The 24066-nt window shown below is 38.1% G+C and overlaps 2 protein-coding genes across 8 annotated transcripts in view; one reads left to right on the top strand and one right to left on the bottom strand.

Annotated features, from left to right (window-relative positions):
• Positions 1-24066, bottom strand: part of UIMC1 (ubiquitin interaction motif containing 1) — a 173772-nt gene that overhangs the window by 72546 nt on the left and 77160 nt on the right. For 4 of the 7 annotated variants that reach the window (XM_082723139.1, XM_082723144.1, XM_082723140.1 and 1 more), the window contains one exon: positions 14968-15052. The exons of 2 other annotated variants lie outside the window; for them this stretch is intronic. In XM_082723139.1, coding sequence (XP_082579265.1) covers positions 14968-15052 — 85 coding nt within the window. Of the gene's footprint in view, positions 1-14854; positions 15053-24066 lie in introns of all 7 variants that reach the window. One more of the 7 variants, XM_082723141.1, reaches the window with a different exon arrangement.
• Positions 17803-18369, top strand: LOC309860737 (uncharacterized protein; the record flags this gene model as incomplete). The annotated part of the gene is made up of 2 exons (XM_082723152.1): positions 17803-17818; positions 17897-18369. Coding segments are annotated over exons 1-2 (474 nt in total). The 5' UTR covers positions 17803-17817.

Here is a 24066-nt window from a genome sequence, read left to right as displayed (position 1 = left end):
GTAAGAAATAATACAAATTCTCTATAATCTGTTTCAGAGGATAGAAAAAGAGGTCACACTTTCTAATTCAATCTATAAGACCATCATTAACCCTAATACTAAAATATATTACAAGAAAACTACAGATGAATATCTCTCATGAACACAGATGCAAAAATTCTTTTATTTCATTTTTTTAATTTGACACAGAGACAGAGAGTACAAGCAGGGGAAGTGGCAGGCAGAGGGAGAAGCAGACTCCCTGCCAAGCAAGGAGCCTGATGTGGGACTCGATCCCAGGACCCCAGGATCATCACCTGAGCTGAAGGCAGACACTTAACCGACTGAGCCACCCAGGCATGCCAGATGCAAAAATTCTTCACAAAACATTGGCAAATCAAAAAAAAAAAAAAAAAATGTTTAAAACATTGGCAAATCAAATCCAACAACGCATACGAATTATACACCACGACCAAGTCAATTTTATCCCTGATATGCATTGCTGGTGTAACACTCAAAAGTGAATGTTACCAACACATCAACAGGATAAAAAAGGAAAATCACATGATTATAAAAATAGGTGCAGAAAAAGCACTGGGCAAAATCAAACACCTTTCATGATAAAAACTCTCAACAAATTAGGAATAGAGGGGAACTTCCTCAACCTGATTAAAAAAAAAAGTCTACAAAAAACATACAGCTAAAATCAGGCTTAATGGAAGAACTCAAAGCTTTTCCACTAAGGACAAGAAAAAGGCAAGGATGTCAAACTCTCACCATTCCCTTTCTACATCATAGTGGACATACTAACCAATACAAAAACAAGAAAAGGAAATACATACGGATGGGAAGAAAGAAAATTGTCTTTGTACACAGATAACATGATCATCTATGTAGAGTATCAAAAGGAACTGACAAAAAACCCTCCTGGAACTAGTAAAACAATTACAGGAAGGTTACAGGATATAAGGTTAACATACAAAAGTTAACCACATTCCCATATACTGACAATGAGCAAGTGTAATTTAAAATTTACAATAAAATACAATTTATTAACCACATTCCCATATACCAACAACGAACAGTGTAATTTAAAATTTACAACAGAATAGAATTTATTAGCATCCGCCAAATGAAATACTTATAATTTAGGTATACATCAAACAAAATAATGTATAAAATCTACATGAGAAAAACTACAAGTCTCTGATGAATAAAATCAAAGAAGAAATAAATAAAGAGATGGTCCATGTTCACAGACAGAAAAACTCTACACTGTCAGGATGTCAGTTACTCCCAATTTGCTCTGCAGATTCAATGCAATCCCAATCAAAATCCCAGCAAGTTATATTACAGATATCAACAAATTCATTCTAAAGTTTATATGAAGAAGGTGAAAGATGCAGAAGACTCACCATAAAATTTAAGGAGAAAAAGTTGGAGGACTGATGCTACCCAACTTCAAAACTTATTACATAAAGCTACAGTAATCAAAAACAATTTGGTAGTAGCAAAAACCCAAATAGTTCAATGAAACAGAATAGAGACTGGAGAAATACACCCATATAGTCACCTGATCTGTGACAAAAGAGTAAAGGCAATACAATGAAGCAAACAGAGTATGTTCAGCAAATGTTGCTGGAAAAACTGAATATCCATAAAATGAATCTAGACAATGACCTAACACCTTACCCAAATTAACTCAAAATAGTACATAGACCAAAATATTATAGACAAATCTATAAAACTCCTAGAAGATAACATAAGAGAAAATCCAGATGAACTTCAGTATGGCAATGACTTTTCAGACACATCAAAGGCATAATCCATGAAAGTAGTAATTGATAAACTAGACTTCATTAATAATAAAAATTCCGGCTCTGCAAAGGATAATATCAAGAGAATGAGAAGACAAGACACAGATTGGGAGAAAGTATTTATAAAAGACACATCTTATTTGTTGGCGTAGAGTTGCTCATAGTATGTTCTTATAATAGTTTGTATTTCTTTGGTGTTAGTTGTGATCTCTCCTCTTTCATTCATGATTTTATTTATTTGGGTCCTTTCTCTTTTCTTTCTGATAAGTCTGGCCAGGGGTTTATCAATTTTATTAATTCTTTCAAAGAACCAGCTCCTAGTTTCGTTGATTTGCTCTATTGTCTTTTTGGTTTCTATTTCATTGATTTCTGCTCTGATCTTTATGATTTCTCTTCTCCTGCTTGGCTTAGGGTTTCTTTCTTGTTCTTTCTCCAGCTCCTTTAGGTGTAGGGTTAGGTTGTGTACCTGAGACCTTTCTTGTTTCTTGAGAAAGGCTTGTACCGCTATATATTTTCCTCTCAGGACTGCCTTTGTTGTGTCCCACAGATTTTGAACCGTTGTATTTTCATTATCATTTGTTTCCATGATTTTTTTCAATTCTTCTCACCACTGCTCTTCAACATAGTACTAGAAGTCCTAGCCTCAGCAATCAGACAACAAAAGGAAATTAAAGGCATCCAAATTGGCAAAGAAGAAGTCAAATTATCACTCTTCGCAGATGATTTGATACTATATATGGAAAACCCAAAAGACTCCACTCCAAAACTGCTAGAACTTATACAGGAATTCAGTAAAGTGTCAGGATATAAAATCAATGCACAGAAATCAGTTGCATTTCTCTACACCAACAGCAAGACAGAAGAAAGAGAAATTAAGGAGTCAATCCCATTTACAATTGCACCCAAAACCATAAGATACCTAGGAATAAACCTAACCAAAGAGGCACAGAATCTATACTCAGAAAACTATAAAGGACTCATGAAAGAAATTGAGGAAGACACAAAGAAATGGAAAAATGTTCCATGCTCCTGGATTGGAAGAATAAATATTGTGAAAATGTCTATGCTACCTAAAGCAATCTACACATTTAATGCAATTCCTATCAAAGTACCATCCATCTTTTTCAAAGAAATGGAACAAATAATTCTAAAATTTATATGGAACCAGAAAAGACCTCGAATAGCCAAAGGGATATTGAAAAAGAAAGCCAACGTTGGTGGCATCACAATTCCAGACTTCAAGCTCTATTACAAAGCTGTCATCATCAATACAGCATGGTACGGGCACAAAAACAGACACATAGATCAATGGAACAGAATAGAGAGCCCAGAAATAGACCCTCAACTCTATGGTCAACTAATCTTCGACAAAGCAGGAAAGAATGTCCAATGGAAAAAAGACAGCCTCGGGCGCCTGGGTGGCTCAGTGGGGTGAGCCACTGCCTTCGGCTCAGGTCATGATCTCAGGGTCCTGGGATCGAGGCCCGCATCGGGTTCACTGCTCAGCGGGGAGCCTGCTTCCTCCTCTCTCTCTCTCTGCCTGCCTCTCTGCCTACTTGTGATCTCTCTCTGTCAAATAAATAAATAAAATCTTAAAAAAAAAAGAAAAAAGAAAAAAGACAGCCTCTTCAATAAATGGTGCTGGGAAAATTGGACAGCCACATGCAGAAAAATGAAATTGGACCATTTCCTTACACCACACACAAAAACAGACTCAAAATGGATGAAGGACCTCAACGTGTGAAAGGAATCCATCAAAATCCTTGAGGAGAACACAGGCAGCAACCTCTTCGACCTCAGCCGCAGCAACATCTTCCTAGGAACAATGCCAAAGGCAAGGGAAGCAAGGGCAAAAATGAACTATTGGGATTTCATCAAGATCAAAAGCTTTTGCACAGCAAAGGAAACAGTTAACAAAATCAAAAGACAACTGACAGAATGGGAGAAGATATTTGCAAACGACATATCAGATAAAGGACTAGTGTCCAGAATCTATAAAGAACTTAGCAAACTCAACACCCAAAGAACAAATAATCCAATCAAGAAATGGGCAGAGGACATGAACAGACATTTCTGCAAAGAAGACATCCAGATGGCCAACAGACACATGAAAAAGTGCTCCATATCACTCGGCATCAGGGAAATACAAATCAAAACCACAATGAGATATCACCTCACACCAGTCAGAATGGCTAAAATAAACAAGTCAGGAAATGACAGATGCTGGCGAGGATGCGGAGAAAGGAGAACCCTCCTACACTGTTGGTGGGAATGCAAGCTGGTGCAGCCACTCTGGAAAACAGCATGGAGGTTCCTCAAAATGTTGAAAATAGAACTGCCCTATGACCCAGCAATTGCACTATTGGGTATTTACCCTAAAGATACAAACGCAGTGATCCAAAGGGGCACGTGCACCCGAATGTTTATAGCAGCAATGTCCACAATAGCCAAACTATGGAAAGAACCTAGATGTCCATCAACAGATGAATGGATCAAGAAGATGTGGTACATATACACAATGGAATACTATGCAGCCATCAAAAGAAATGAAATCTTGCCATTTGCGACAACATGGATGGAACTAGAGCGTATCATGCTTAGTGAAATAAGTCAAGCAGAGAAAGACAACTATCATATGATCTCCCTGATATGAGGAAGTGGTGATGCAACATGGGGGCTTAAGTGGGTAGGAGAAGAATCAATGAAACAAGATGGGATTGGGAGGGAGACAAACCATAAGTGACTCTTAATCTCTCAAAACAAACTGAGGGTTGCTGGGGGGAGGGGGTTTGGGAGAAGGGGGTGGGATTATGGACATTGGGAAGGGTATGTGCTTTGGTGAGTGCTGTGAAGTGTGTAAACCTGGTGATTCACAGACCTGTACGCCTGGGGATAAAAATATATGTTTATAAAAATTAAAAACTTAAAAAAAAAAAAACTTAAAAAAAAAAAGACACATCTTATAAAGAAATGTTACAAAAAACTTTTAAAACTCAACAAGAAAACAAACCAAACAAAAACTGAGCCAAAGACCGTACCAGATACTTCACTAAGATATAGATAGCAAATAAGCATATGAAAAGATATTCCATATATGTCATCAGGGAAATGCAAATTAAAACAATAATGAGATATTAACTATACACCTATTAGAATGACCAAATACTGGAACACTGAAAATACCAAATGCTGGTGAGGATGTGGAGCAACAGGAACTCTCATTCATTGCTGCTGGGAATGCAAAATGACAAGACACTTTGGAAAACAGTTTGGCGATTTACAAAACCAAACATACTCTTACCATACAATCCAGCAATCATACTCTTTGGTTAGCTACCCAAAAAAGATGCACACAAATGCACACAGATGTTCACAGAAGCTTTAGTCTAAATTGCTAAAACTTAGAAGCAGTCAAAATGACCTTCAGTAGGTGAGTGAATAAACAATGTTATTCAGAAAATGAAATTATTCACCTATAAAAAGAAATGATCCACCAAAACATAAAAAGACCCAGAAGAACCTCATACGCATATTTTTTTTAAAGATTTTATTTATTTATTTGACAGACAGAGATCACAAGCAGTCAGAGAGGCAGGCAGAGAGAGAGGAAGGGAAGCAGGCTCCCTGCTGAGCAGAGAGCCTTATGCGGGGCTCGATCCCAGGACCCTGAGATCATGACCTGAGCTGAAGGCAGAGGCTTTAACCCACTAAGCCACCCAGATGCCCCCTTATACACATACTATTAAGTGAAAAAATCCAACTAGAAAAGGCTTCACAGCAGGATTCCAACTTATATGACATTCTGGAAAAGGCAGCACTATGGAGATAGTAAAAAGAGCAGTGGTTATAAGAGATTAGCAGGGGGCAGGATAAATAGGGAGGGCACAAGGGATTTTTTAGGACAGTGAAAATGTATGATACCATAATGATGGATACACATTATTATATATTTGTCAAAACCCAGAGAATGGATAACACCAAAAGTGAATGTCAATGTAAACTATGGACTATTGACATACAATATGTCAATCCATGTTCATCAATTGTAACAAGTGTTCCACTCTGATGAAGGCAGCTATACATGTATGAAGTAAGGGGTAAATGGAAAAATCACATTATCTTCCCCTCAATTTTGCTGCAAACATATATATATATATATTTCCCCTCACCCCAGGACGGGTTATTAGCAAGATGGCAGAGGAGTAGGAGACCTACTAAATTTCATCTGGTCCCAGGAATTCATCTAGATAGTTATCAAACCACCTACAGCAGACTCAATAGGAAATCAAAGAAAGAATAGCAGCAACCCTACAAACAGAAAAGCGACCACCTTCTGGAAGGTAGGATGTGCAGAGAAGTGCAGAGAAATGAATCTGAGGTGATATATGGAAAGACAGACTGCAGGGGGTGGGGAGAGAAAGCCTCTGTCAGGAGTGATAGAGCAGCAGAGTATAAAATCGGAACTTTTAGAAGTCTGCTCCAGTGAGGGGCATTGCTTTGTGGCTTTATGGTGGGTGGAACCCTTGCTGGGACAGTGTGGTCTCAGGACCCTCGGGGTCACAAAAAGACTAAGGGTGCCTGAGTGCAGCAAAGCTACCAGGTGTCTGACTGGGGAAGCCAGCAACAAAGAATGAGCCCAGGAGTGAGCTCTCAGGGCAGGGTTGCCATAAACTGTGATCTGCAGCACAGTTGGGCCACTGCTCTTCAAGTGGGAGTGGGAGACTTCCTCTCCTGGGACAAGTGGCACAGGAGCTCACTTGAGAAATCTACTGGGTCTGGAGACTCTAAACAGGGTTAAATGCCAGACACAGAAACACTCAGTGACAGGCCAGGTGAGCACAGAGTGCAACTGGAGACCAGGGAGACAGGAGTAATTGACTGCTTTTCTTTGAGGGTGCCCTGAGTAGCGGGACCCCAAGCTCTTGGCTTCTCCAGGGCCAGAGAATGGGAGACCGCAATTTTCATTCTCCTCCCCTAAAGATGTAGGGAAAGCCTACAAGGAAACCCAGGCAGATTACTAAGTGGCCCCTGGCAAGGTGGTGCAATTCCACCTGGGGCAAAGACATTTGAGAATCACTCCAACAGGCCCCTCCCCCAGAAGATCAGCAATGACATAAGGCCAAGACCAACTTTACTGATCAATAAGAAGGGCAAAACTCCAGTGGTAGGGGATACAGCATATAGAATTCATGGTTTTTTTCCCATGATTCTTTAGTCTTTCAAAGTAAATTAAAAAAAAAATTTTTCTATTTGGGTTTTTTTAAGTATTTTTCTTCTTTTTTATAAAGATTTTATTTATTTATTTATTTGACAGAGAGAAAGACAACGAGAGAGGGAACACAAGCAGGAGGAGTGGGAGAGGGAGAAGCAGGCTTCCCACTAAGCAGGGAGCCCGATACAGGGCTTGATCCCAGGACCCTGGGATCATAACCTGAGCTGAACGCAGACACTTAACAACTGAGACACCCAGGCACCCCTCTTCTTTCCTTTTTTAACCAACTTCTTGTCTAATCAACCCTTTAAAAAATTTTTTTAATTTTCATTTTTACAGTGATATTTTACCCCTTCATTGTATATAACCTTATTTTTTGTATACACATAAATTTTTCTTCCTTTAAAATTTTGGGATGCAGTTTCTTCTAATAGACCAAAATATACCCTAAATCTAGTGTATGGCTTTGTTCTATTCATCCACCTGATCACATTCTCTTTTTTTTTCCTTTTTCTTTTTGTCAATCAACTTCTTATCAATTCCTTTTTTAAAATCCTTTTTAATTTCATCTTTGCAGTCCTATACCATCCCTTTGTTGTAATTACCCTTATATATGTTTTTCTTTCTTTAAAATTTTGGGAGGCAGTTTCTTCTAACAGACCAAAATACACCCAAAATCTAGTCTGTGCTTCTGTTCTATTCACCAGCATGATCATATTCTTTTTTTCTTTCTTTCTGTCTTTCTTTCCACCCCCCTGGTTTCAGGTCTCTTCTGATTTGTTTAGTGTACATTTTTCTGGGGTCATTGATACCCTTTTAGTATTTTATTCTCTCATTCATCTATTCCTCTCTGGACAAAATAACAAAATGGAAAAACTCACCTCAAAAAAAAAAAAAAAAAAAGAAAAGAAAAAGAATAAGAGGCAGTACTGACTGCCAGGAACCTAATCAACATGGACATTAGTAAGATGTCAGACCTAGAGTTCAAAATGACGATTATAAAGACATTAGCTGGGTTTGGAAAAAACATAGAAGATACTAGAGAATCCCTTTCTGGAGAAACAAAGCTAATCAAGTTGAAATAAAAAAGGCTATTAATGAGGTGCAATGAAAAATGAAGGCTCTGACTTTTAAGATAAATGAGGCAGAAGAGAGAATTAGTGATATAGAAGACCAAATGATGGAGAATAAAGTAGCTGAGGAAAAAAAAGAGATAAACAGCTACTGGATTACGAGGGGGAGAATTCAAGAGATTAAGTGATATCATTAGGAGAAACATTAGAATAATTGGGATCCCCGAAGAGAGAGGGGGCAGAAGGTATATTGGAGCAAACTATAGCAGAGAACTTCCCTAATCTGGGAAAGGAAATAGGCATCAAAATCCAGGAGGAACAAAGAATCCCCCTCAAAATCAATAAAAATAGGTCAACATCCTCACATCTAATAGTAAAACGTACAAACCTCAGAGACAAAGGGAAAATCCTGAAAACAGCTTGGGACAAAAGATCTGTAACCTACAATGGTAGAAAGATTATATTGGCAGCAGACCTTGCCACAGAAACCTGGCAGCCCAGAAAGGACTGGCATAATATACTCAGGGCTAAATGAGAAAAATATTCAGCAAAGAATACTATATCCAGCTAGGCTATCACTGAAAATAGGAAAGATAAAAAGCTTCCAGGACAAAAACTAAAAGAATTTGCAATCACTAAACCAGCCCTACAAGAAATATTGTTAGGGGTCCTCTAAGCAAAGAGAAAGCCTGAAAGTAACATAGACCACAAAGTAATAGAGATAATATACAGTTATAGTCACCTTACAGACAATATAATGGCACATCCTTTGGCACATGTACCAAATGGCACAGGAATACAATTCATATCTTTCAATAGCTACCCTCAATGTAAATGGGCTAAATGCCCCAATCAAAAGACACAGGGTATCATACTGGATAAAAAAACAAGACCCATTGATATGCTGTCTCCAAGAGATTCATTTTAGACCCAAAGACACCTCCAGATTTAAAGTAAGGGATAGAAAACCATTTACCAGGGGGCCCAGGTGGCTCAGCTGGTTAAGCGGCTGCCTTCACCTCGGGTCATGATTCCAAGGTCCTGGGATCGAGCCCCGCATTGGGCTTCCTGCTCAGCAGAGAGCCTGCTTCTCTCTCTCCCTCTCTTCCTGCCACTCTGCTTACTTGTGCTCTCTCTCTCGCTCTCTGTCAAATAAATAAATAAAATATTAAAAAAAAGAAGAAGAAAAGAAAAGAAAACCGTTTACCATGCTAGTGGACATCAAAAGAAAGCAGGAGTGGCAATCCTTATATCAGACAAATTAGATTTTAAGCCAAAGACTATTAGAGATGAGGAAGGATACTATATCATACTTAAAAGGTCTATCCAACAAGATCTAACAATTGTAAATATTTATGCCCCTAACATGGGAGCAGCCAATTAATAACAAAAATCAAAAGAACACAATGACAATAATATAATAATAGTAGGGGCCTTTAACACCCCCCCTCACTGAAATGGACAGATCATCTAAGCAAAAGATCAATAAGGAAATAAGAGCTTCAAATTATACACTGGACCCGATGGACTTCACAGATATATTTGGAACATACTCGAAAACAACAGAATACCCATTCCTCTCTAGTGCACATGGAACATTCTCCAGAACAGATCACATCCTGGTTCACAAATCAAGTCTCAACTGATACCAAATCAAGTCTCAACTGACACCAAAAGATTGGGATCATTCCCTGCATATTTTCAAACCACAATACTTTGAAACTCAAACTCAGTCACAAAAGGAAAGTTGGAAAGAACTCATATACATGAAAGCTAAAGAGCATCCTACTAAAGAATTAATGGGTCAACCAGGAAATTAAAGAAGAATTTTTAAAATTCATAGAAACAAATGAAAATGAAAACACAACTGTTCTGGGGCACCTGGGTGACTCAGTCATTAAGCGTCTGCCTTCAGCTCAGGTCATAATCCCAGGGTCCTTGGATTGGGCCCCGCATTGGGCTCCCCGCTCAGTAGGAAGCCTGCTACTCCAACTCCCATTCCCCCTGCTTGTGTTCCTTCTCTTGCTGTGTTTCTATCAAGTAAGTAAAATCTTTAAAGAAAGAAAGAAAGAGAAAACACAACTGTTCCAAAATCTTTGGGATGCAGCAAAGGTTGTCCTAAGAGGGAAGTATAGAGCAATACAAGCCTTTCTCAAGAAACAAGAAAGATTTCAAATACACAACCTAACCCTACACCTAAAGAAGCTGATGAAAGAAGACCAAATAAAGCTTAAACACAGAAGGAAAAGAAAAATAATAAAGATCAGAGCAGATATCAATGAAACATAAACCAAAAGAACAGCAGAAGAGATCAACAAAACCAGGAGCTGGTTCTTTGAAAGACTTATTTAGTAAGACTGATAAACCCCTGGCCAGACTTATCAAAAAGAAAAGAGAAAGGACCCAAATAAATAAAATCACCAGTGAAAGAGGAGACATCACAGCTAACACCAAAGAAATACAGACAGTTATAAGAATATATTATGAGAGGGGCGCCTGGGTGGCTCAGTGGGTTAAAGCCTCTGCCTTCAGCTGAGGTCATGATCCCAGGATTCGGGATCGAGCCCCTATCGGGCTCTCTGTTCAGTATGTTTTATGAGAGTTTTATAATTTAAAAAAATTTAATGAGCAAAAGATATGAATCAACTTTTCCCCAAAGAAAATATACAAATGGCAAAGAAGCACACAAAAAGATGATCAACACCATTAGTCATTAGAGAAATGTAAATCAAAACCACAATGAGATACCATTTCATACCCAACAGAATGCCTATAATTTAAAAAAAAAAAAGTAAAATAAGTACAGCAAGGATTAGAAGGAACTGGAACCCTCATACAATGATGGTAGAAATGTAAAACAGGTAGCTACTTTAGAAAACAGTCTGGAAGTTTCTCAAATAATTAAATACTGAGTTGCCATATGGCCCAGGAATTCTACTGCTAGGTATACACTCAAGAGAAATGAAAACATGTCCACACAAAAACTTACACATAAATGTTCACAGCAACTTTAGGTGTAATAGCCAGAGTAGAAACAATCTAAATGTCCATCAAATGATGAATAAACAAAATGCAGCACAGCAGTATAATGCAATATTACTTAGCAATAAAGGAATGAAGTACTGATGATGCCAATGTGAAAACACTAAGCAGAAGCCAGTCATAAAAGATACATGTTCTATGATTTCATTTACATGGAATGTCCAGAATAGGCAAATCTACAGAGACAGAAAATTAATACAGAGTTGCTGAGGGCTGAGTGGGATGAAGGCTTTAAGTGACTGGTAAACATACAGGGTTTCTTTTGAGGGTGATGAAAATGTTCTAGAATTAAACTGTGGCAACAGCTGCACAACACTTAATATACTAAAAAACCACTGTATACTTTAAATAATGAAGGTATTGTATGATGAAAGAATTGTATGGTAACTGAGTTATATCTCAATAGTTACCATAAAAATGGGAAAAATAAAGACTTTTTCAAATAAAAACAGAATTAATTGGCAACTGATCTACACTATAAAAGTGATAAAGGAAGCTTTCCAAGAGAAACTGGGATCTACACAAAGAAATAAACAGCCCTTGAGATGGGAAAAATGAAGTACTGAATTCTTTAGTTTGTTTTTTTTAAAAGATTTTATTTATTTGTTTGATAGACAAAGATCACAAGTAGGCAGAAAGGGGGCGGGGGGGGGGGGCGGGGGAAGCAGGCCCCCCTGCTGAGCAAAGAGCCCCACGCGGGGCTCAATCCCAAGACCCTGAGATCATGACCTGAGCTGAAGGCAGAGGCCTAACCCACTGAGCCACCCAGGAGTTCCCTGAATTCTTCAGTTTTTATTTCCACTGTTCTAAAAGATAACTATCTAAACCAAAATAGTATTAATGTATTGTGTACTATAACAAGTGCAAATTAAAATGTATGGTAAATATAACACAAAGCAGAGTAGACAAAAATTGGGGAGTATACTGTTACACAGTCTACACTACACATGAAACAAAAAAATATTATTTGAAGTGACGGTGATTAATTAAATGTGTGTACTAGAGACTCTAGGGCAAACACTAAACACATTTTAAAAGATATGATAGTGCTCGCTTCGGCAGCACATATACTAAAAGATATGATAGAGGGGCGGCTGGGTGGCTCAGTGGGTTAAGCCGCTGCCTTCGGCTCAGGTCATGATCTCAGAGTCCTGGGATCGAGTCCCGCATCGGACTCTCTGTTCAGCGGAGAGCCTGCTTCCCTCTCTCTCTCTCTCTGCCTGCCTCTCCATCTACTTGTGATTTCTCTCTGTCAAATAAATAAATAAAATCTTTTAAAAAAAATAAATAAATAAAAAAAAAGATATGATCGAAATAAAATGAAATCAAAATAATATTCAACAAATACAAAAGAGGACAGAAAAAGAATAAAAAAAGACAAAACAGCTGGAACAAATGAACAGCATTCAAAACTGTACATTTTAATTCAATAACACCAATAATTACATTAAATGTCATTGTAAAAGACAAAAGACAAAAGTTGTCAAAATATATAAAAAAGATAAAAAGGGTCGTCAGACCAGAAAAAAAGCATAACACCACTAAATAAAAAGGTAAAACCCAATTTGACTGTAAAGATTCAGAATAACCAACTATCAATAGTCCACCTATGATGACAAAAATTTACCAATTGATAAAGATAATTGCATCTCAAAAAATAACTATTATCAACAATTTTCAATACTGAAAATAACTTGAGTACATTCAACAGATCTAACCTAGTGACAGCTACCTCTAGACATAAAGCAATGATTTCACAACAAAGAACTGTCTGTGGTTAATCTACCTTACATCACTGAAATTCAAACTAATAGTGAAATAAAACCTTGCTTATCTTCAATAAACTTTTGTAAAAAAGAAAGTAAATATAGCAAATAAAACAAAAAAAGAAAGCAATAAACTTTTGTAAAAAAAAAGAAAGCAAAGCCTACAACAAAAAATTTTTGTGCTCTTCTAACTTAAACTAATAAATATATATCTGATCTTTGTTTCCTGGCACAGAGCTCCTAAATCCCTCAGAATTTCCCAAGTGAAAAGAACAATAAAGGTATCTTTTCTTTTTGTAACAAACCCTTTCAACCATACCTGAGAGTTATGTTAATGCACTTACTTTTGGAAAGCCCCTAAATATGAAGAAACCAACTGTGGGTTTAGAGGGTAAGAACATCCATCCCTGTCCCACAACCTGGAGGGAACAGGCAGAGGGACTGGCTGGACTTTTAATCAATCACCAATGGCCAATGATTTAATTACTCGTGTCTATATAACAAAGCTTCCATAAAAATCTGTAAACTACAGGGTTTGGAGAGCTTCTAGTTTGGTGGAGATACTAGAAAGGCTGGCAGAGATACTGGGATACTCCTCCCACATTTGGAGAGGGGATGCAAGCTCTGCAGCCCTTCCACCATATCTTGCCCTATACATCTCTTCCATCTGCTTGTTCCTGAGTCATATCCTTTATAATAAACCAGTTATCTAGTAATTAAATGATTTCCCTGAGTTTTATGAGTCATTCTAACCAATTAATCAAACCCAAAGAGAGGGTAATGTAAACCTCTGAATAGCCAGTCAGTCAGATGCACAGGTAATGACCTGGACTTGCAGTTGCTGTAAAAAAGTGAATCCTGGGATGCCTGGGTGGCTCAGTTGGTTGAGCGGCTGCCTTCGGCTTGGGTCATGATCCCAGCATCCTGGGATCAAGTCCCGCATTGGGCTCCTTGCTCGGCGGGGAGCCTGCTTCTCTCTCTGCCTCTGCCTGTGCTCGTGCGCTCTCTCTCTCTCTCTGACAAATAAATAAAATCTTAAAAAAAAAAAAAAAAAAAGTGAATCCTGTGGGATCGGATACTATCTCTGGGCAGACAATGTCAGAACTGGTTAAACTGAGATACTTAACAGTGTCTGACTAAAAACTGGAGAACTGCTTGGTGTGGGGAAATAACTCCCAAAACATGTGATGACCAGGCTGAAGTGTTAAGAGTAGAGACTTTTTCCCTTACAATTTAACAGACGTTAAAAGGAAAACCACAGGTCCACACAGCGTCACTTGGACCAGGCCAAGTCACCAAACTGGGGCTCAATACCTAACTTAGCTACAGTTTCAAATTTCCCCAGAAATTTAAATCTTAACCTGTCAACCAGGAATTTTCTGATTAAGCACCAATGAGATAATCACATAAACTCTCCATCCCAAAGGAAGATGAGGTAATCCACCTAATAAGACCCCTATGCTTCCCAGCAAAGAAAGATGGTCTTGCCTAAAATAATTCTTTCTTTTTTTCTTTTTGTTAATAATTTTCTCACCCCACCCTCCTTTCTATAAAAACCTTTCATTTTGGACAATTCCGCAGGAGCACCTTTCTATTTACTACATGAAATGTTGCCCAATTCATGAATCATTTAATAAAAGCCAATTAAATCTTCAAATTTACTCAGCTGAATGTTGTTTTTCTAACATGACAAAACTAATACCATTATAGTTGGTACTATAATTTGAGCCACTAAGTATTATATCTGTATTTTATTAAATAAGAAAACAGAGGTAGGCTGAAAGCATTAACTTGCCTTAAATCTACATAGTAAGGGCTAAAGGAAGGATTAAAATCCAAGTGTGCCTAACTCTGAAGTTCACATTCTAATTTCAAACCTCTGCCAATAATAAGTTAACTGTATAAGTTGTAGGTAATGGTGAATCCTAAGATTAATGGAATCCAAAATAAATAGGAAGCACATACATCCTTACTCAGAGATCTTCTTAATGAAGAAATCTCTCTTCTTAATGAAGAAATCACTGTCAATTCTATGCTTCACTTTTCAAAGCATTCTCAACACAAAAATAAAAACATACGTGCAATTTTTCTTTTAGCCAAACACTTTGTTCTATTCGACTGTTTTGTCTTCATTTTCTGCAATCCATTCTCCTCCTTTGGCTCCTGTTGCAAAACAAGAAATACCATCAGGGTGACTACTATTAAAATTAGTACTCTTTCTACCTCTTCTATAACTAAGAGATCACTGAGCCTCTTGTAAAATCAGTGGCTATTGTAAATGTTCACAGAAAACAGATGAAAAGATCCTTTATAGTACAATAAAAAAAATGTAGATGTGGAACAACTAAAAAATCATAAAAATTAAAATGTATAATATATTGACATTATTATTTGTCACATGGACACTCATGTAAAAATTGGCCATTTGCATAATGCCAGTAAGCATGGACTCAAGTTCAGAAAAAGCTTGATTCAGGACTTAAAAAATGAGTAACTATGGGGGCGCCTGGATGTCTCAGTCAGTTCAGCATCTGACTCTTTGTTTCAGCTCAGGTTGTGATCTCAGGATGGTGAGATCGACCCCGTGTCAGGCTCTGCACTCAGCACAGAGTCAGCTTAAGATGGTCTCTCCCTCTCTCTCTGTCCCTGCCCCCCACCACTCTTTCTCTCTTTCTCAAATAAGTAAATAAATCTTTTTTAAAAATGAGTAACTGGGGGCGCCTGGGTGGCTCAGTGGGTTAAGCCGCTGCCTTCGGCTCAGGTCATGATCTCAGGGTCCTGGGATCGAGTCCTGCATTGGGCTCTCTGCTCAGTGGGGAGCCTGCTTCCTCCTCTCTCGCTCTGCCTGCCTCTCTGCCTACTTGCGATCTCTGTCAAATAAATAAATAAAATCTTTTTAAAATAAATAAATAAATAAATAATAAAAAATGAGTAACTCTGTTTAAAGTCAGTGTGTATTCATCTATTTTTTTAAAGATTTTATTTATTTATTTGACAGTCAGAGATCTGCAAGTAGGCAGAGAGTCAGATGCATGGATCCATCCCAGGACCCTGGGATCATGACCTGCACCAAAGGCAGAGGCTTTATCCCACTGAGCCACCCAGGTGCCCCTGTATTCATCTATTTTTAAATCAGTACTTAAAAAGCAACAGAACTAGGGAAAACAGAGAATGTGCTAATTTTCTTTATCTATAAAGAGTTCTTACAAATCAGTTAAAAAGACCAGTATTTAACCTCCTCCTACAAGCAAAGGCCATGATAAGATACCCCATAGGAAAAAATACACAAAGGGCTAATAAGTATATGTAAAGACGCTTGACATAAATCAAAACAGTTATATACTTTTAAAACCTGTATTAATAGCAAAAATAAAATGTTTTATAAAACACTTTATGTGGGGAAACAAATACTCTTATACCACTGACAGGATAAAATGGATCCAATATGTTTAGAGGGCAAATCGGCAATAACCTCTACAATCATTAATGCACATAATCTTTGCCCAGCAATACACTTCTAGGAGTTAAATCTACAGATACACTCACATGCACAAAGATGTGTGAACAATAATGCTCAAAGTAGAATATTTTGTTGTTGTAAAACCTGAATCAATGCTACAGAAAATATGATCTATAGATAAGTGGAAATTAGTACACTGCCTGTTACTACTCTAACAAAATAAAGATAGAGGGGTGCCTGGTGGCTCGGTCAGTTAAGTGCCTTCAGCACAGGTCATGATCCCAGAGTCCTGGGATCCAGCCCTGTATCAAGCTCCCTGCTCTGTGGGGAGACTGCTTCTTTTTCTCCCTTTGCCATTCCCCCTGCTTGTACTCTTTTTCTCTCTCATATAAATAAAATCTTTTAAAAAAAATAAAATAAACAAAGAAACTGAGAATAAGCATTTAGAAACTTATACAGCAATTGACATTGCCACAATATCCAAGCACACGGTAAGTAGACTTCCATGATGAAAACTGCAGACTAGTCACTTGCAGAAGGATCAGCCATTACAAGTTGAAAATATTATCTGAAGATGTACTGAATACTCCTAATGTACCAAACATCAGTTTAGCCTAATCTACCTTAAATAAGCTCAGAACACTTACAATGGTCTACAGTTGGGCAAAATCATCTAACACAAGCCCTTTTTTTTATAATAAAGTGTTGACCATCCCATATAATTTACTGAATACTGTACTGAAAGTGAAAAACAGAATGCATTTATGGGTAAAGAATGGTTGTAAATGGACCAGCTGTTAACCCTCATGCTTGTGTGGCTGACTGAAAGCTGTGGCTCACTGCCACTGCCCAGTATCACAAAAGAATATCATATCTCATGTGTAAGGGCCTGCCCCTCCCAGAGGAACTTGCTTGTGGAACCCGGATGTAGGGGTGGGGCAGGCCAGGTGGAGATGTCCAATTGGTGTGGCATGCGTAAATCCACTAGGGTGAATTGAGATCCGATTGGCCACCTGTATAGGGGTGGGGCTCAACCAACCACATAAAGGTTGCAGTGCGAGGCTAGCAGGGGTACAGGATAACTGTGACGGGAGAAGAAAGAGTGGGTGGGAGCGGAAGAGTCTGGAAGAGTCCGCCAGAGGAGTGGTCGAGCTGTAACAGCTCTTGTAAGAGCTATAACCGCCTCCAGCGGTCCCACCACTGGCGGTCCCTGCACGGGCAGTCTCCAGCCTCTCGCCGTCCCGCCGCCTGCAGCCTCCAGCCGCCTGCAGCCCCGCCTCCGGCGGCCCCCAGCCGCTGCCTTCAGTCTCCAGCCTCTGGCGGTCCCGCCTCCGGCGGCCCAGAGCCACCGCCTGCAGCCTCCAGCCGCCTGCAGCTTCCAGCGGCCCCGCCTTCAGCATCCCAGAGCTGCAGCCTCCAGCAGTTGCGCTGATGACGGTCCCCAGACGCCAGCGGTCCAGTGGTCAGCAGTCCTGACGCCTGCAGCCCCTAGACTCCAGCGGTCCCGAGACACCAGTGGTCCAGCGGTCAGCGTCCCGAAACACCAGTGGTCCAGCGGTCCAGCAGTCAGCGGTCCTGGCACCTGCAGCCCCTGGATGCCAGTGGTCCCGAGACGCCAGCGGCCCTGAGATGCCAACGGCCCCTAGCCGCCAGCAGCCTCGCCGCCATGAGCGGCCTTGTCCACAGTGGTGGCTTCCTCTGGGTGGCAGCCTTGTCAGAGTGGCATTGTGGGGAGCAGAGTCTGTGTCATCCCGGTTATCCTCCTTGTCATCGTCGCTGTCATCGTTGCCTCTTCGTCGTCGGGAGCAGCCTCGTCCAGGAAGCGGTCTTGTCCAGAATGGCCTCTTCTTGGGAGCGGCCTTGTCTGGGGAGCAACCTCATGGAGCAGCAGCCTCATCTTGGGAGTGGCCTCTTCTTGGGAACAGCTCCGATCATGGAGCGGCCTCATCTGCAGAGCAGCCTCGTCCGGAGCGGCCTTTTTGGGAGTGACCTTGTCGAGATCGTCATCACCTTTTCGTAAGAGATAGCCCTGACCGGTCAGTTTGATTCTTGATGCTTGGCGCGAAATAAAGTTTTGCTTGACTTTCGCTTTGTATCAGTCTCGTTCCTTTGATCACGGACCCTAACACATGTACTGCTATCCCAGAAAAAGATCAAAATTCAAAATTCGAAGTTCAGTTTCTACTGAATGTGTATCACTTCACACCATCATAAACTCAAAAACCCATAGTCAAGCAATCAAAACTCAGGGATTTTCTGTATGTAAAACTATCAGGAAATCAGCAGAAGATTACAAAGCTTGGAAATACTGGGTGAATATAAGGCAAAGAAGGTAAGTCAAGTACCATATTTCAATAACAACATAGCCTGACACATTCAGGAAACACACCATGATATGGAAGAACAATCAGTAAAACAAAGCCAACAATATTCTTTTCACTGTAGCTTCATAAATGCACAGATATTGGCAACACAGCAATTATTTTAAGAAATGCATTATTAACAGGATGATACAAAAAATTTTCCACTGTCAACAAATGTTAACTAAAATTTTAATTGTACAAAAACATAAAGGATTAAACTTTTAACTATCACATAGCCAGAAGTAATTATGGGAAAAACATCCTAGATTTAAGAAGCTTGTGCCACAGTTATTCAGTACACAGTTTCTAATACTGAAAATAATGTCAGCCAAACTAAATACTGTGCGTAGTAGAAATTTTAAGTTACACAAGGCTAAGGCAAATGCATTCAATTCAAGAATATTTTTTGATACATAATCACTTTATTATGTGATATATAAATGTATCATAAATAACTGTTATTACTTGCCATAACAGGATTTATTAAAGGGGAAAGGTCTGTGGAGAATTCCAAATTATAAAATGAATGCTTAGTGTTTCTAGAACTTTTTAGGACAAGGTAATAAAGTAGAAAGCAAGACTTATTTTTCTGATATGTATTTTCAGTGAACTTAATACTTCCATGCAAGGAAAGAATGTTTATGACAAGATCAAAGGACAGAAATTAAAGTTAGATTATTAGAAGGACAGAGAGTCTACAGATTGTGATGTTCTACAATTTTAAAATAAACATCAGTGAAATGGGTGGTAAACTTACATCTGCAAAACATTATCATCCAAAACTTTATAAATTTAATAGAACTTTCCAAATTTCATATTACACAAAAAAATCTAAATTCATGGATCCAAATTCCATTTCTTTCCTCAAAGGATAATTAAAATGTAATTATGGAAGCAACCCAAGTGGCCATTAATAGATGAATGGATAAAAAGATATGGTATGGGGCACCTGGGTGGCTCAGTCATTAAGTGTCTACCTTCAGCTCAGGTCATGATCCCAGGGTTCTGGGATCAAGCCCCACACTGGACTCCCTGCTTGGCAGGAAGCCTGCTTCTCCCTATCCCACTCCCCCTGCTTCTGTTTCCTCTCTTGCTGTGTCTCTTTCTGTCACATAAATAAATAAAATAAAAACATATGGTATATATAAACAATGGAATATCACTCAGCCATAAAAAAAGAATGAAATCTTGCCATTTGCAACAACACAGATCTAGAAAGTAAAACGGTAAGTGAAGTAAGTCAGTTGGAAGAAGACAAATACCATTCAGTTTCACTGATACATGGGATTTAAGAAACAAAACAAAGAAAAAAGAGACAAACCAAAACACTCTTAACTACAGAAAGTAAACTAATGGTTACCAGAGGGGGTGGATGAAGGGATGGGTGAAAGGTAAAGGAAATTAAAAGTACACTATCATGATGAGCACTGAGTAACATATCAAATTGCTGAATCACTGTACTGTATACCTGAAACTAATATAATACTATATGTTCACTATACTGACTTTAAAAATAATAATAATAAGGTAACTGAAATTTAACTAACTTTTCAGAAAAAAATTGCTGGAACAGAGACCAAAGATGATTTTTGAAGTATAGCATTTTCAAGCTAGTTTTGAATAAAAATACTATAATCTTACTGAAACTGCTTTAAAATTCTTCTTCCAGAGCGCCTGGGTGGCTCAGTGGGTTCAAATCTCGACCTTCGGCTCAGGTCTTGATCCCAGGGTCCTGGGATGGAGCCCCACATCGGGCTCTCTGCTCAGCGGGGAGCCTGCTTTCTCCTTTCTCTCTCTGCCTGCCTCTCTGCCTACTTGTGATCTCTCTGTCAAATAAATTAATTAAATCTTTAAATTAAAAAATAAAATAAAATAAAATTCTTCTTCCTATTCCTTAATGTAAAACTGATTTCTTCAAACTGAATTTTATCTTTTTAAAAATATAGGCTTTAGGTAAACAATATCCCCTGTGACACTGGCATCATCATCAACCCAAGATGTTAAGCAAGTTGTTAAGCAAGAAGAAAGCTCATTTGTCAAAATAAGAACTTTAAATATTGATATACACAGTGTTCATTGAAAGGATATGTATGGATGCTTAATACACAGTTCACTATTTCACACATAACTCTGTTTAGTTACAATTATGGAAAGAAAAATTTATCAGTAAAAAGACATTCTCTATATCAAACTGCTTATAAACACAATTTCAAGGAACATGTACCATTTTTTTCCTGTTTTCCTATGTTGTATTTGTTCTGATTATATTTATTGAAATGAAACCTTATGTTTGTTGTATATAATAGTAAAAGATACAGGCTCATATTTTATCTTTTTAAATTTCATTTTCTAGTAATCCTTTTTTACTGTATTTTAAAATAGTCTGTGACAGACTGGATATTTTTTTTAAAGATTTCATTTATTTACTGAGAGAGAGAAAGAGAGAGCAAGTGAGTAGAAGAGGGAAAGGAAGACAGAGAATCTCAAGCAGACTCCCCACTGAGTGCAGAGTGTAACACGGGGCTCAATCTCACCACTCTGAGATCCCGACCTTAGCTGAAACCAAGAATTGGACACCCAACCAACTGAGCCACCCAGGCACTCCAAACAGACTGGAAATTTTAAGAAGCAGCTAGTATTACATCACAGATTGTGTTAAGTGCATGGACTTATGATCATGAATAATAACACAGTAAAATATATTATGGTACATTCAAAATACCATGTTTTCATCTAAAAGAATGACTTTTGGGGCACCTGGGTGGCCTAGTTAATTAAGTGGCTGACTCCTTTTTTTTTTCTTAAGATTTTATTTTATTTTATTTGAGAGACAGAGCATGAACAAGACAGGAGAAGGAACAGCAGAGGTAGAGAGAGAAGCAAAGGCTAACTCTTGACATCAGCTCAGGTCATGAGATCAAGCCCAGCAAAAGGTTCCATGCTGATCATGGAGTCTGCTTAAGACTCTCTCTCTCTCCCCCTCTGCCCCTCCCCGCCCTCACATGCATTCTTGCTCTCAAAAAAGGAGGGGGGCACCTTGGTGGCTCATGGATTAAAGCCTCTGCCTTCGGCTCAGGTCATGATCCCAGGGTTCTGGAATCGAGCCCCACATCACCTGCTTTCCTTCCTCTCTCCCTGCCTGCCCCTCTGCCTCCTTGTGATCTCTGTCTGTCAAATAAATAAAAAATTTTAAAAACTACTTTCATTTATAAATACTCATATAAAAATATTTCCAAGATAAGTGATTAAAATAAGATGCAAAATAGTAAGGTTAAGACATTTCCATATTTTCTATACAATCCCCCCCCAAAATCAGATAAATAAAACAAAATTGCATGCAACCTGCATTTTCTGCATAACTCCAAATTTCAAATTACTTGCAAGCAAGAAATAAACATCAATTTTGAATAGGCAAAATCACAACAAGAAAGAGAAAGTCTGATCCTAATATGAATAAGGTATATCCACTAAACTTATATCAATCCCAAAGAAACATTACTCATAGAGGAGAACAGAAGTAGGCAAACAGAAAAGAGACACCCTATGGCCACAGGGTGATAAAGGAAAAGAAAAACTGGGTAAATTAACAGTTCTATATAATAAAGAGAATCAAAAACATCAACCATATCTTGCCTGAAAATTCAATAAAGGTACTGAAGAAAATTAAAAAAAAAAAATCAACAAAACAAAAAATGAAACATGAAAAGGAATAAAAATGATCTGAGAGAAAGTAGCTGTAACAGAATACAGGAAAAGATCATCTAATACATGTATAACTGGGAACTCCAATGAAAAAAACAGAACAATGAAATAAACTAACATTAAAACTATAATCAAAGGGGCACCTAGGTGGCTCAGTCAGTTAAGCTTAAGCATTCAACTCTTGATTTTGGCTCAGGACATGATCTCAAGACCATGATATAAAGCCCCGCTTTATATGGGGTTCTAGACTCAGCATGTAGTATATGCTTGTCCCACTCTCTCCCTTTCTGCCCCTCCCCTTGCTCAGGCTCACACTCCCACACTCTCTCTAAAATAAATAAGTAAATAAAATCTTTAATTTAAAAAAAACTATAATCAAAGAAAAATTTACCCAAAACAACCCTGAATTTATTTACTGATAGTACCCACCATTTACCTGGGAAAATGGACCCTGAACAACTATTTTCAGACCCATACTATTAAACCTATTGCACCATAAAAATAAAGAAATTCTTAAAGCATTCAGACTAACTAAAAGGCCTAATCACAGAAAAAGGAAAGTTGGACTTTTCAAATACAACATACTAAAGCAAAAACAAAGAAACAAAAACCACAAAAGCAGCATTTTTAAAGAAACTCGAGTGGGGGAGAATTGTAAGCAAGAATTTTGGATCCCATAAGGATTCTTTCAGGTATCAAAACAATATAAATACAACAGAAAAACAGAATTCAGGAAATACTGCTTACAAGGTCTTCCTGATGATTCTAATACATAATAAGCACCATTAAACTAAAAATTAGAGAAATTATTATTAGAGAAAATTTGGCAAAGAACTGAGAGTGAATATTTAGTATTTCTAATTTTAGACCTAAGATTAAAACAAAAGTAGAGATGACAATATAAGAAAAACATAATTATGTATTTTAATAATGTAAAAATTATCCAACTAATAAATGAGAAGAGATAAAACTGGAAAGTAGAGTAAGTTCACTAAATACTGCATGGGCTATAAATGAAAGTCATAGAACACCATTTACAAGTGACAAAACAGATTATGAAATGCTGTAAGAAAAAGAGGAAGAAATTATAAAAGGCACTAATATAAAGTCAATGTCTAGAACAACAACAAAAAATACTTTCTAAGCACCAAAAGATATGCCAAAACAAAGAGCCAAAAAAGTGAAAAATATAAAAATATACAGTGAATATAAGATCATCTAACAAGGTTATTATATAAAAGACTCAACTATAATAGTGATCCAGAATGGCTGAAAATGAAAGATCTAAAAGATAATGGTAATTGCTTAAATCTGAATCTCTCCACAAATCCTCCAGGAAAAACCACCAGACTAAAAGGTGAGAAAAAATCACCATTTATGACCAATGTCTTCAGCATAAGAAAAGGCAAACCATAAACTTCATATGACCAGCAAGCAATAAACAACAAATTCCAAAAGAATTCCCACTGCTGCTGTCTTTGGGTACACAGAACAGAGTAAGGAGACACTTAAAAGCCTCCATGAAAAATAATGGGAGACTCCATGAAAAAGATATTTAAAAAGTTAAAGCACAGACAAAATCATCCCAATGATTAGAAAGTCCAACACTAAGGCTAAACACTAAGCACAGGTCCAAGATATGGTACTTCACA

The sequence above is a fragment of the Mustela nivalis genome (assembly GCF_964662115.1).
Source record: "Mustela nivalis genome assembly, chromosome: 3".
Lineage (NCBI taxonomy): Eukaryota > Metazoa > Chordata > Mammalia > Carnivora > Mustelidae > Mustela > Mustela nivalis.
This window is presented reverse-complemented; position numbering and strand designations above follow the sequence as displayed.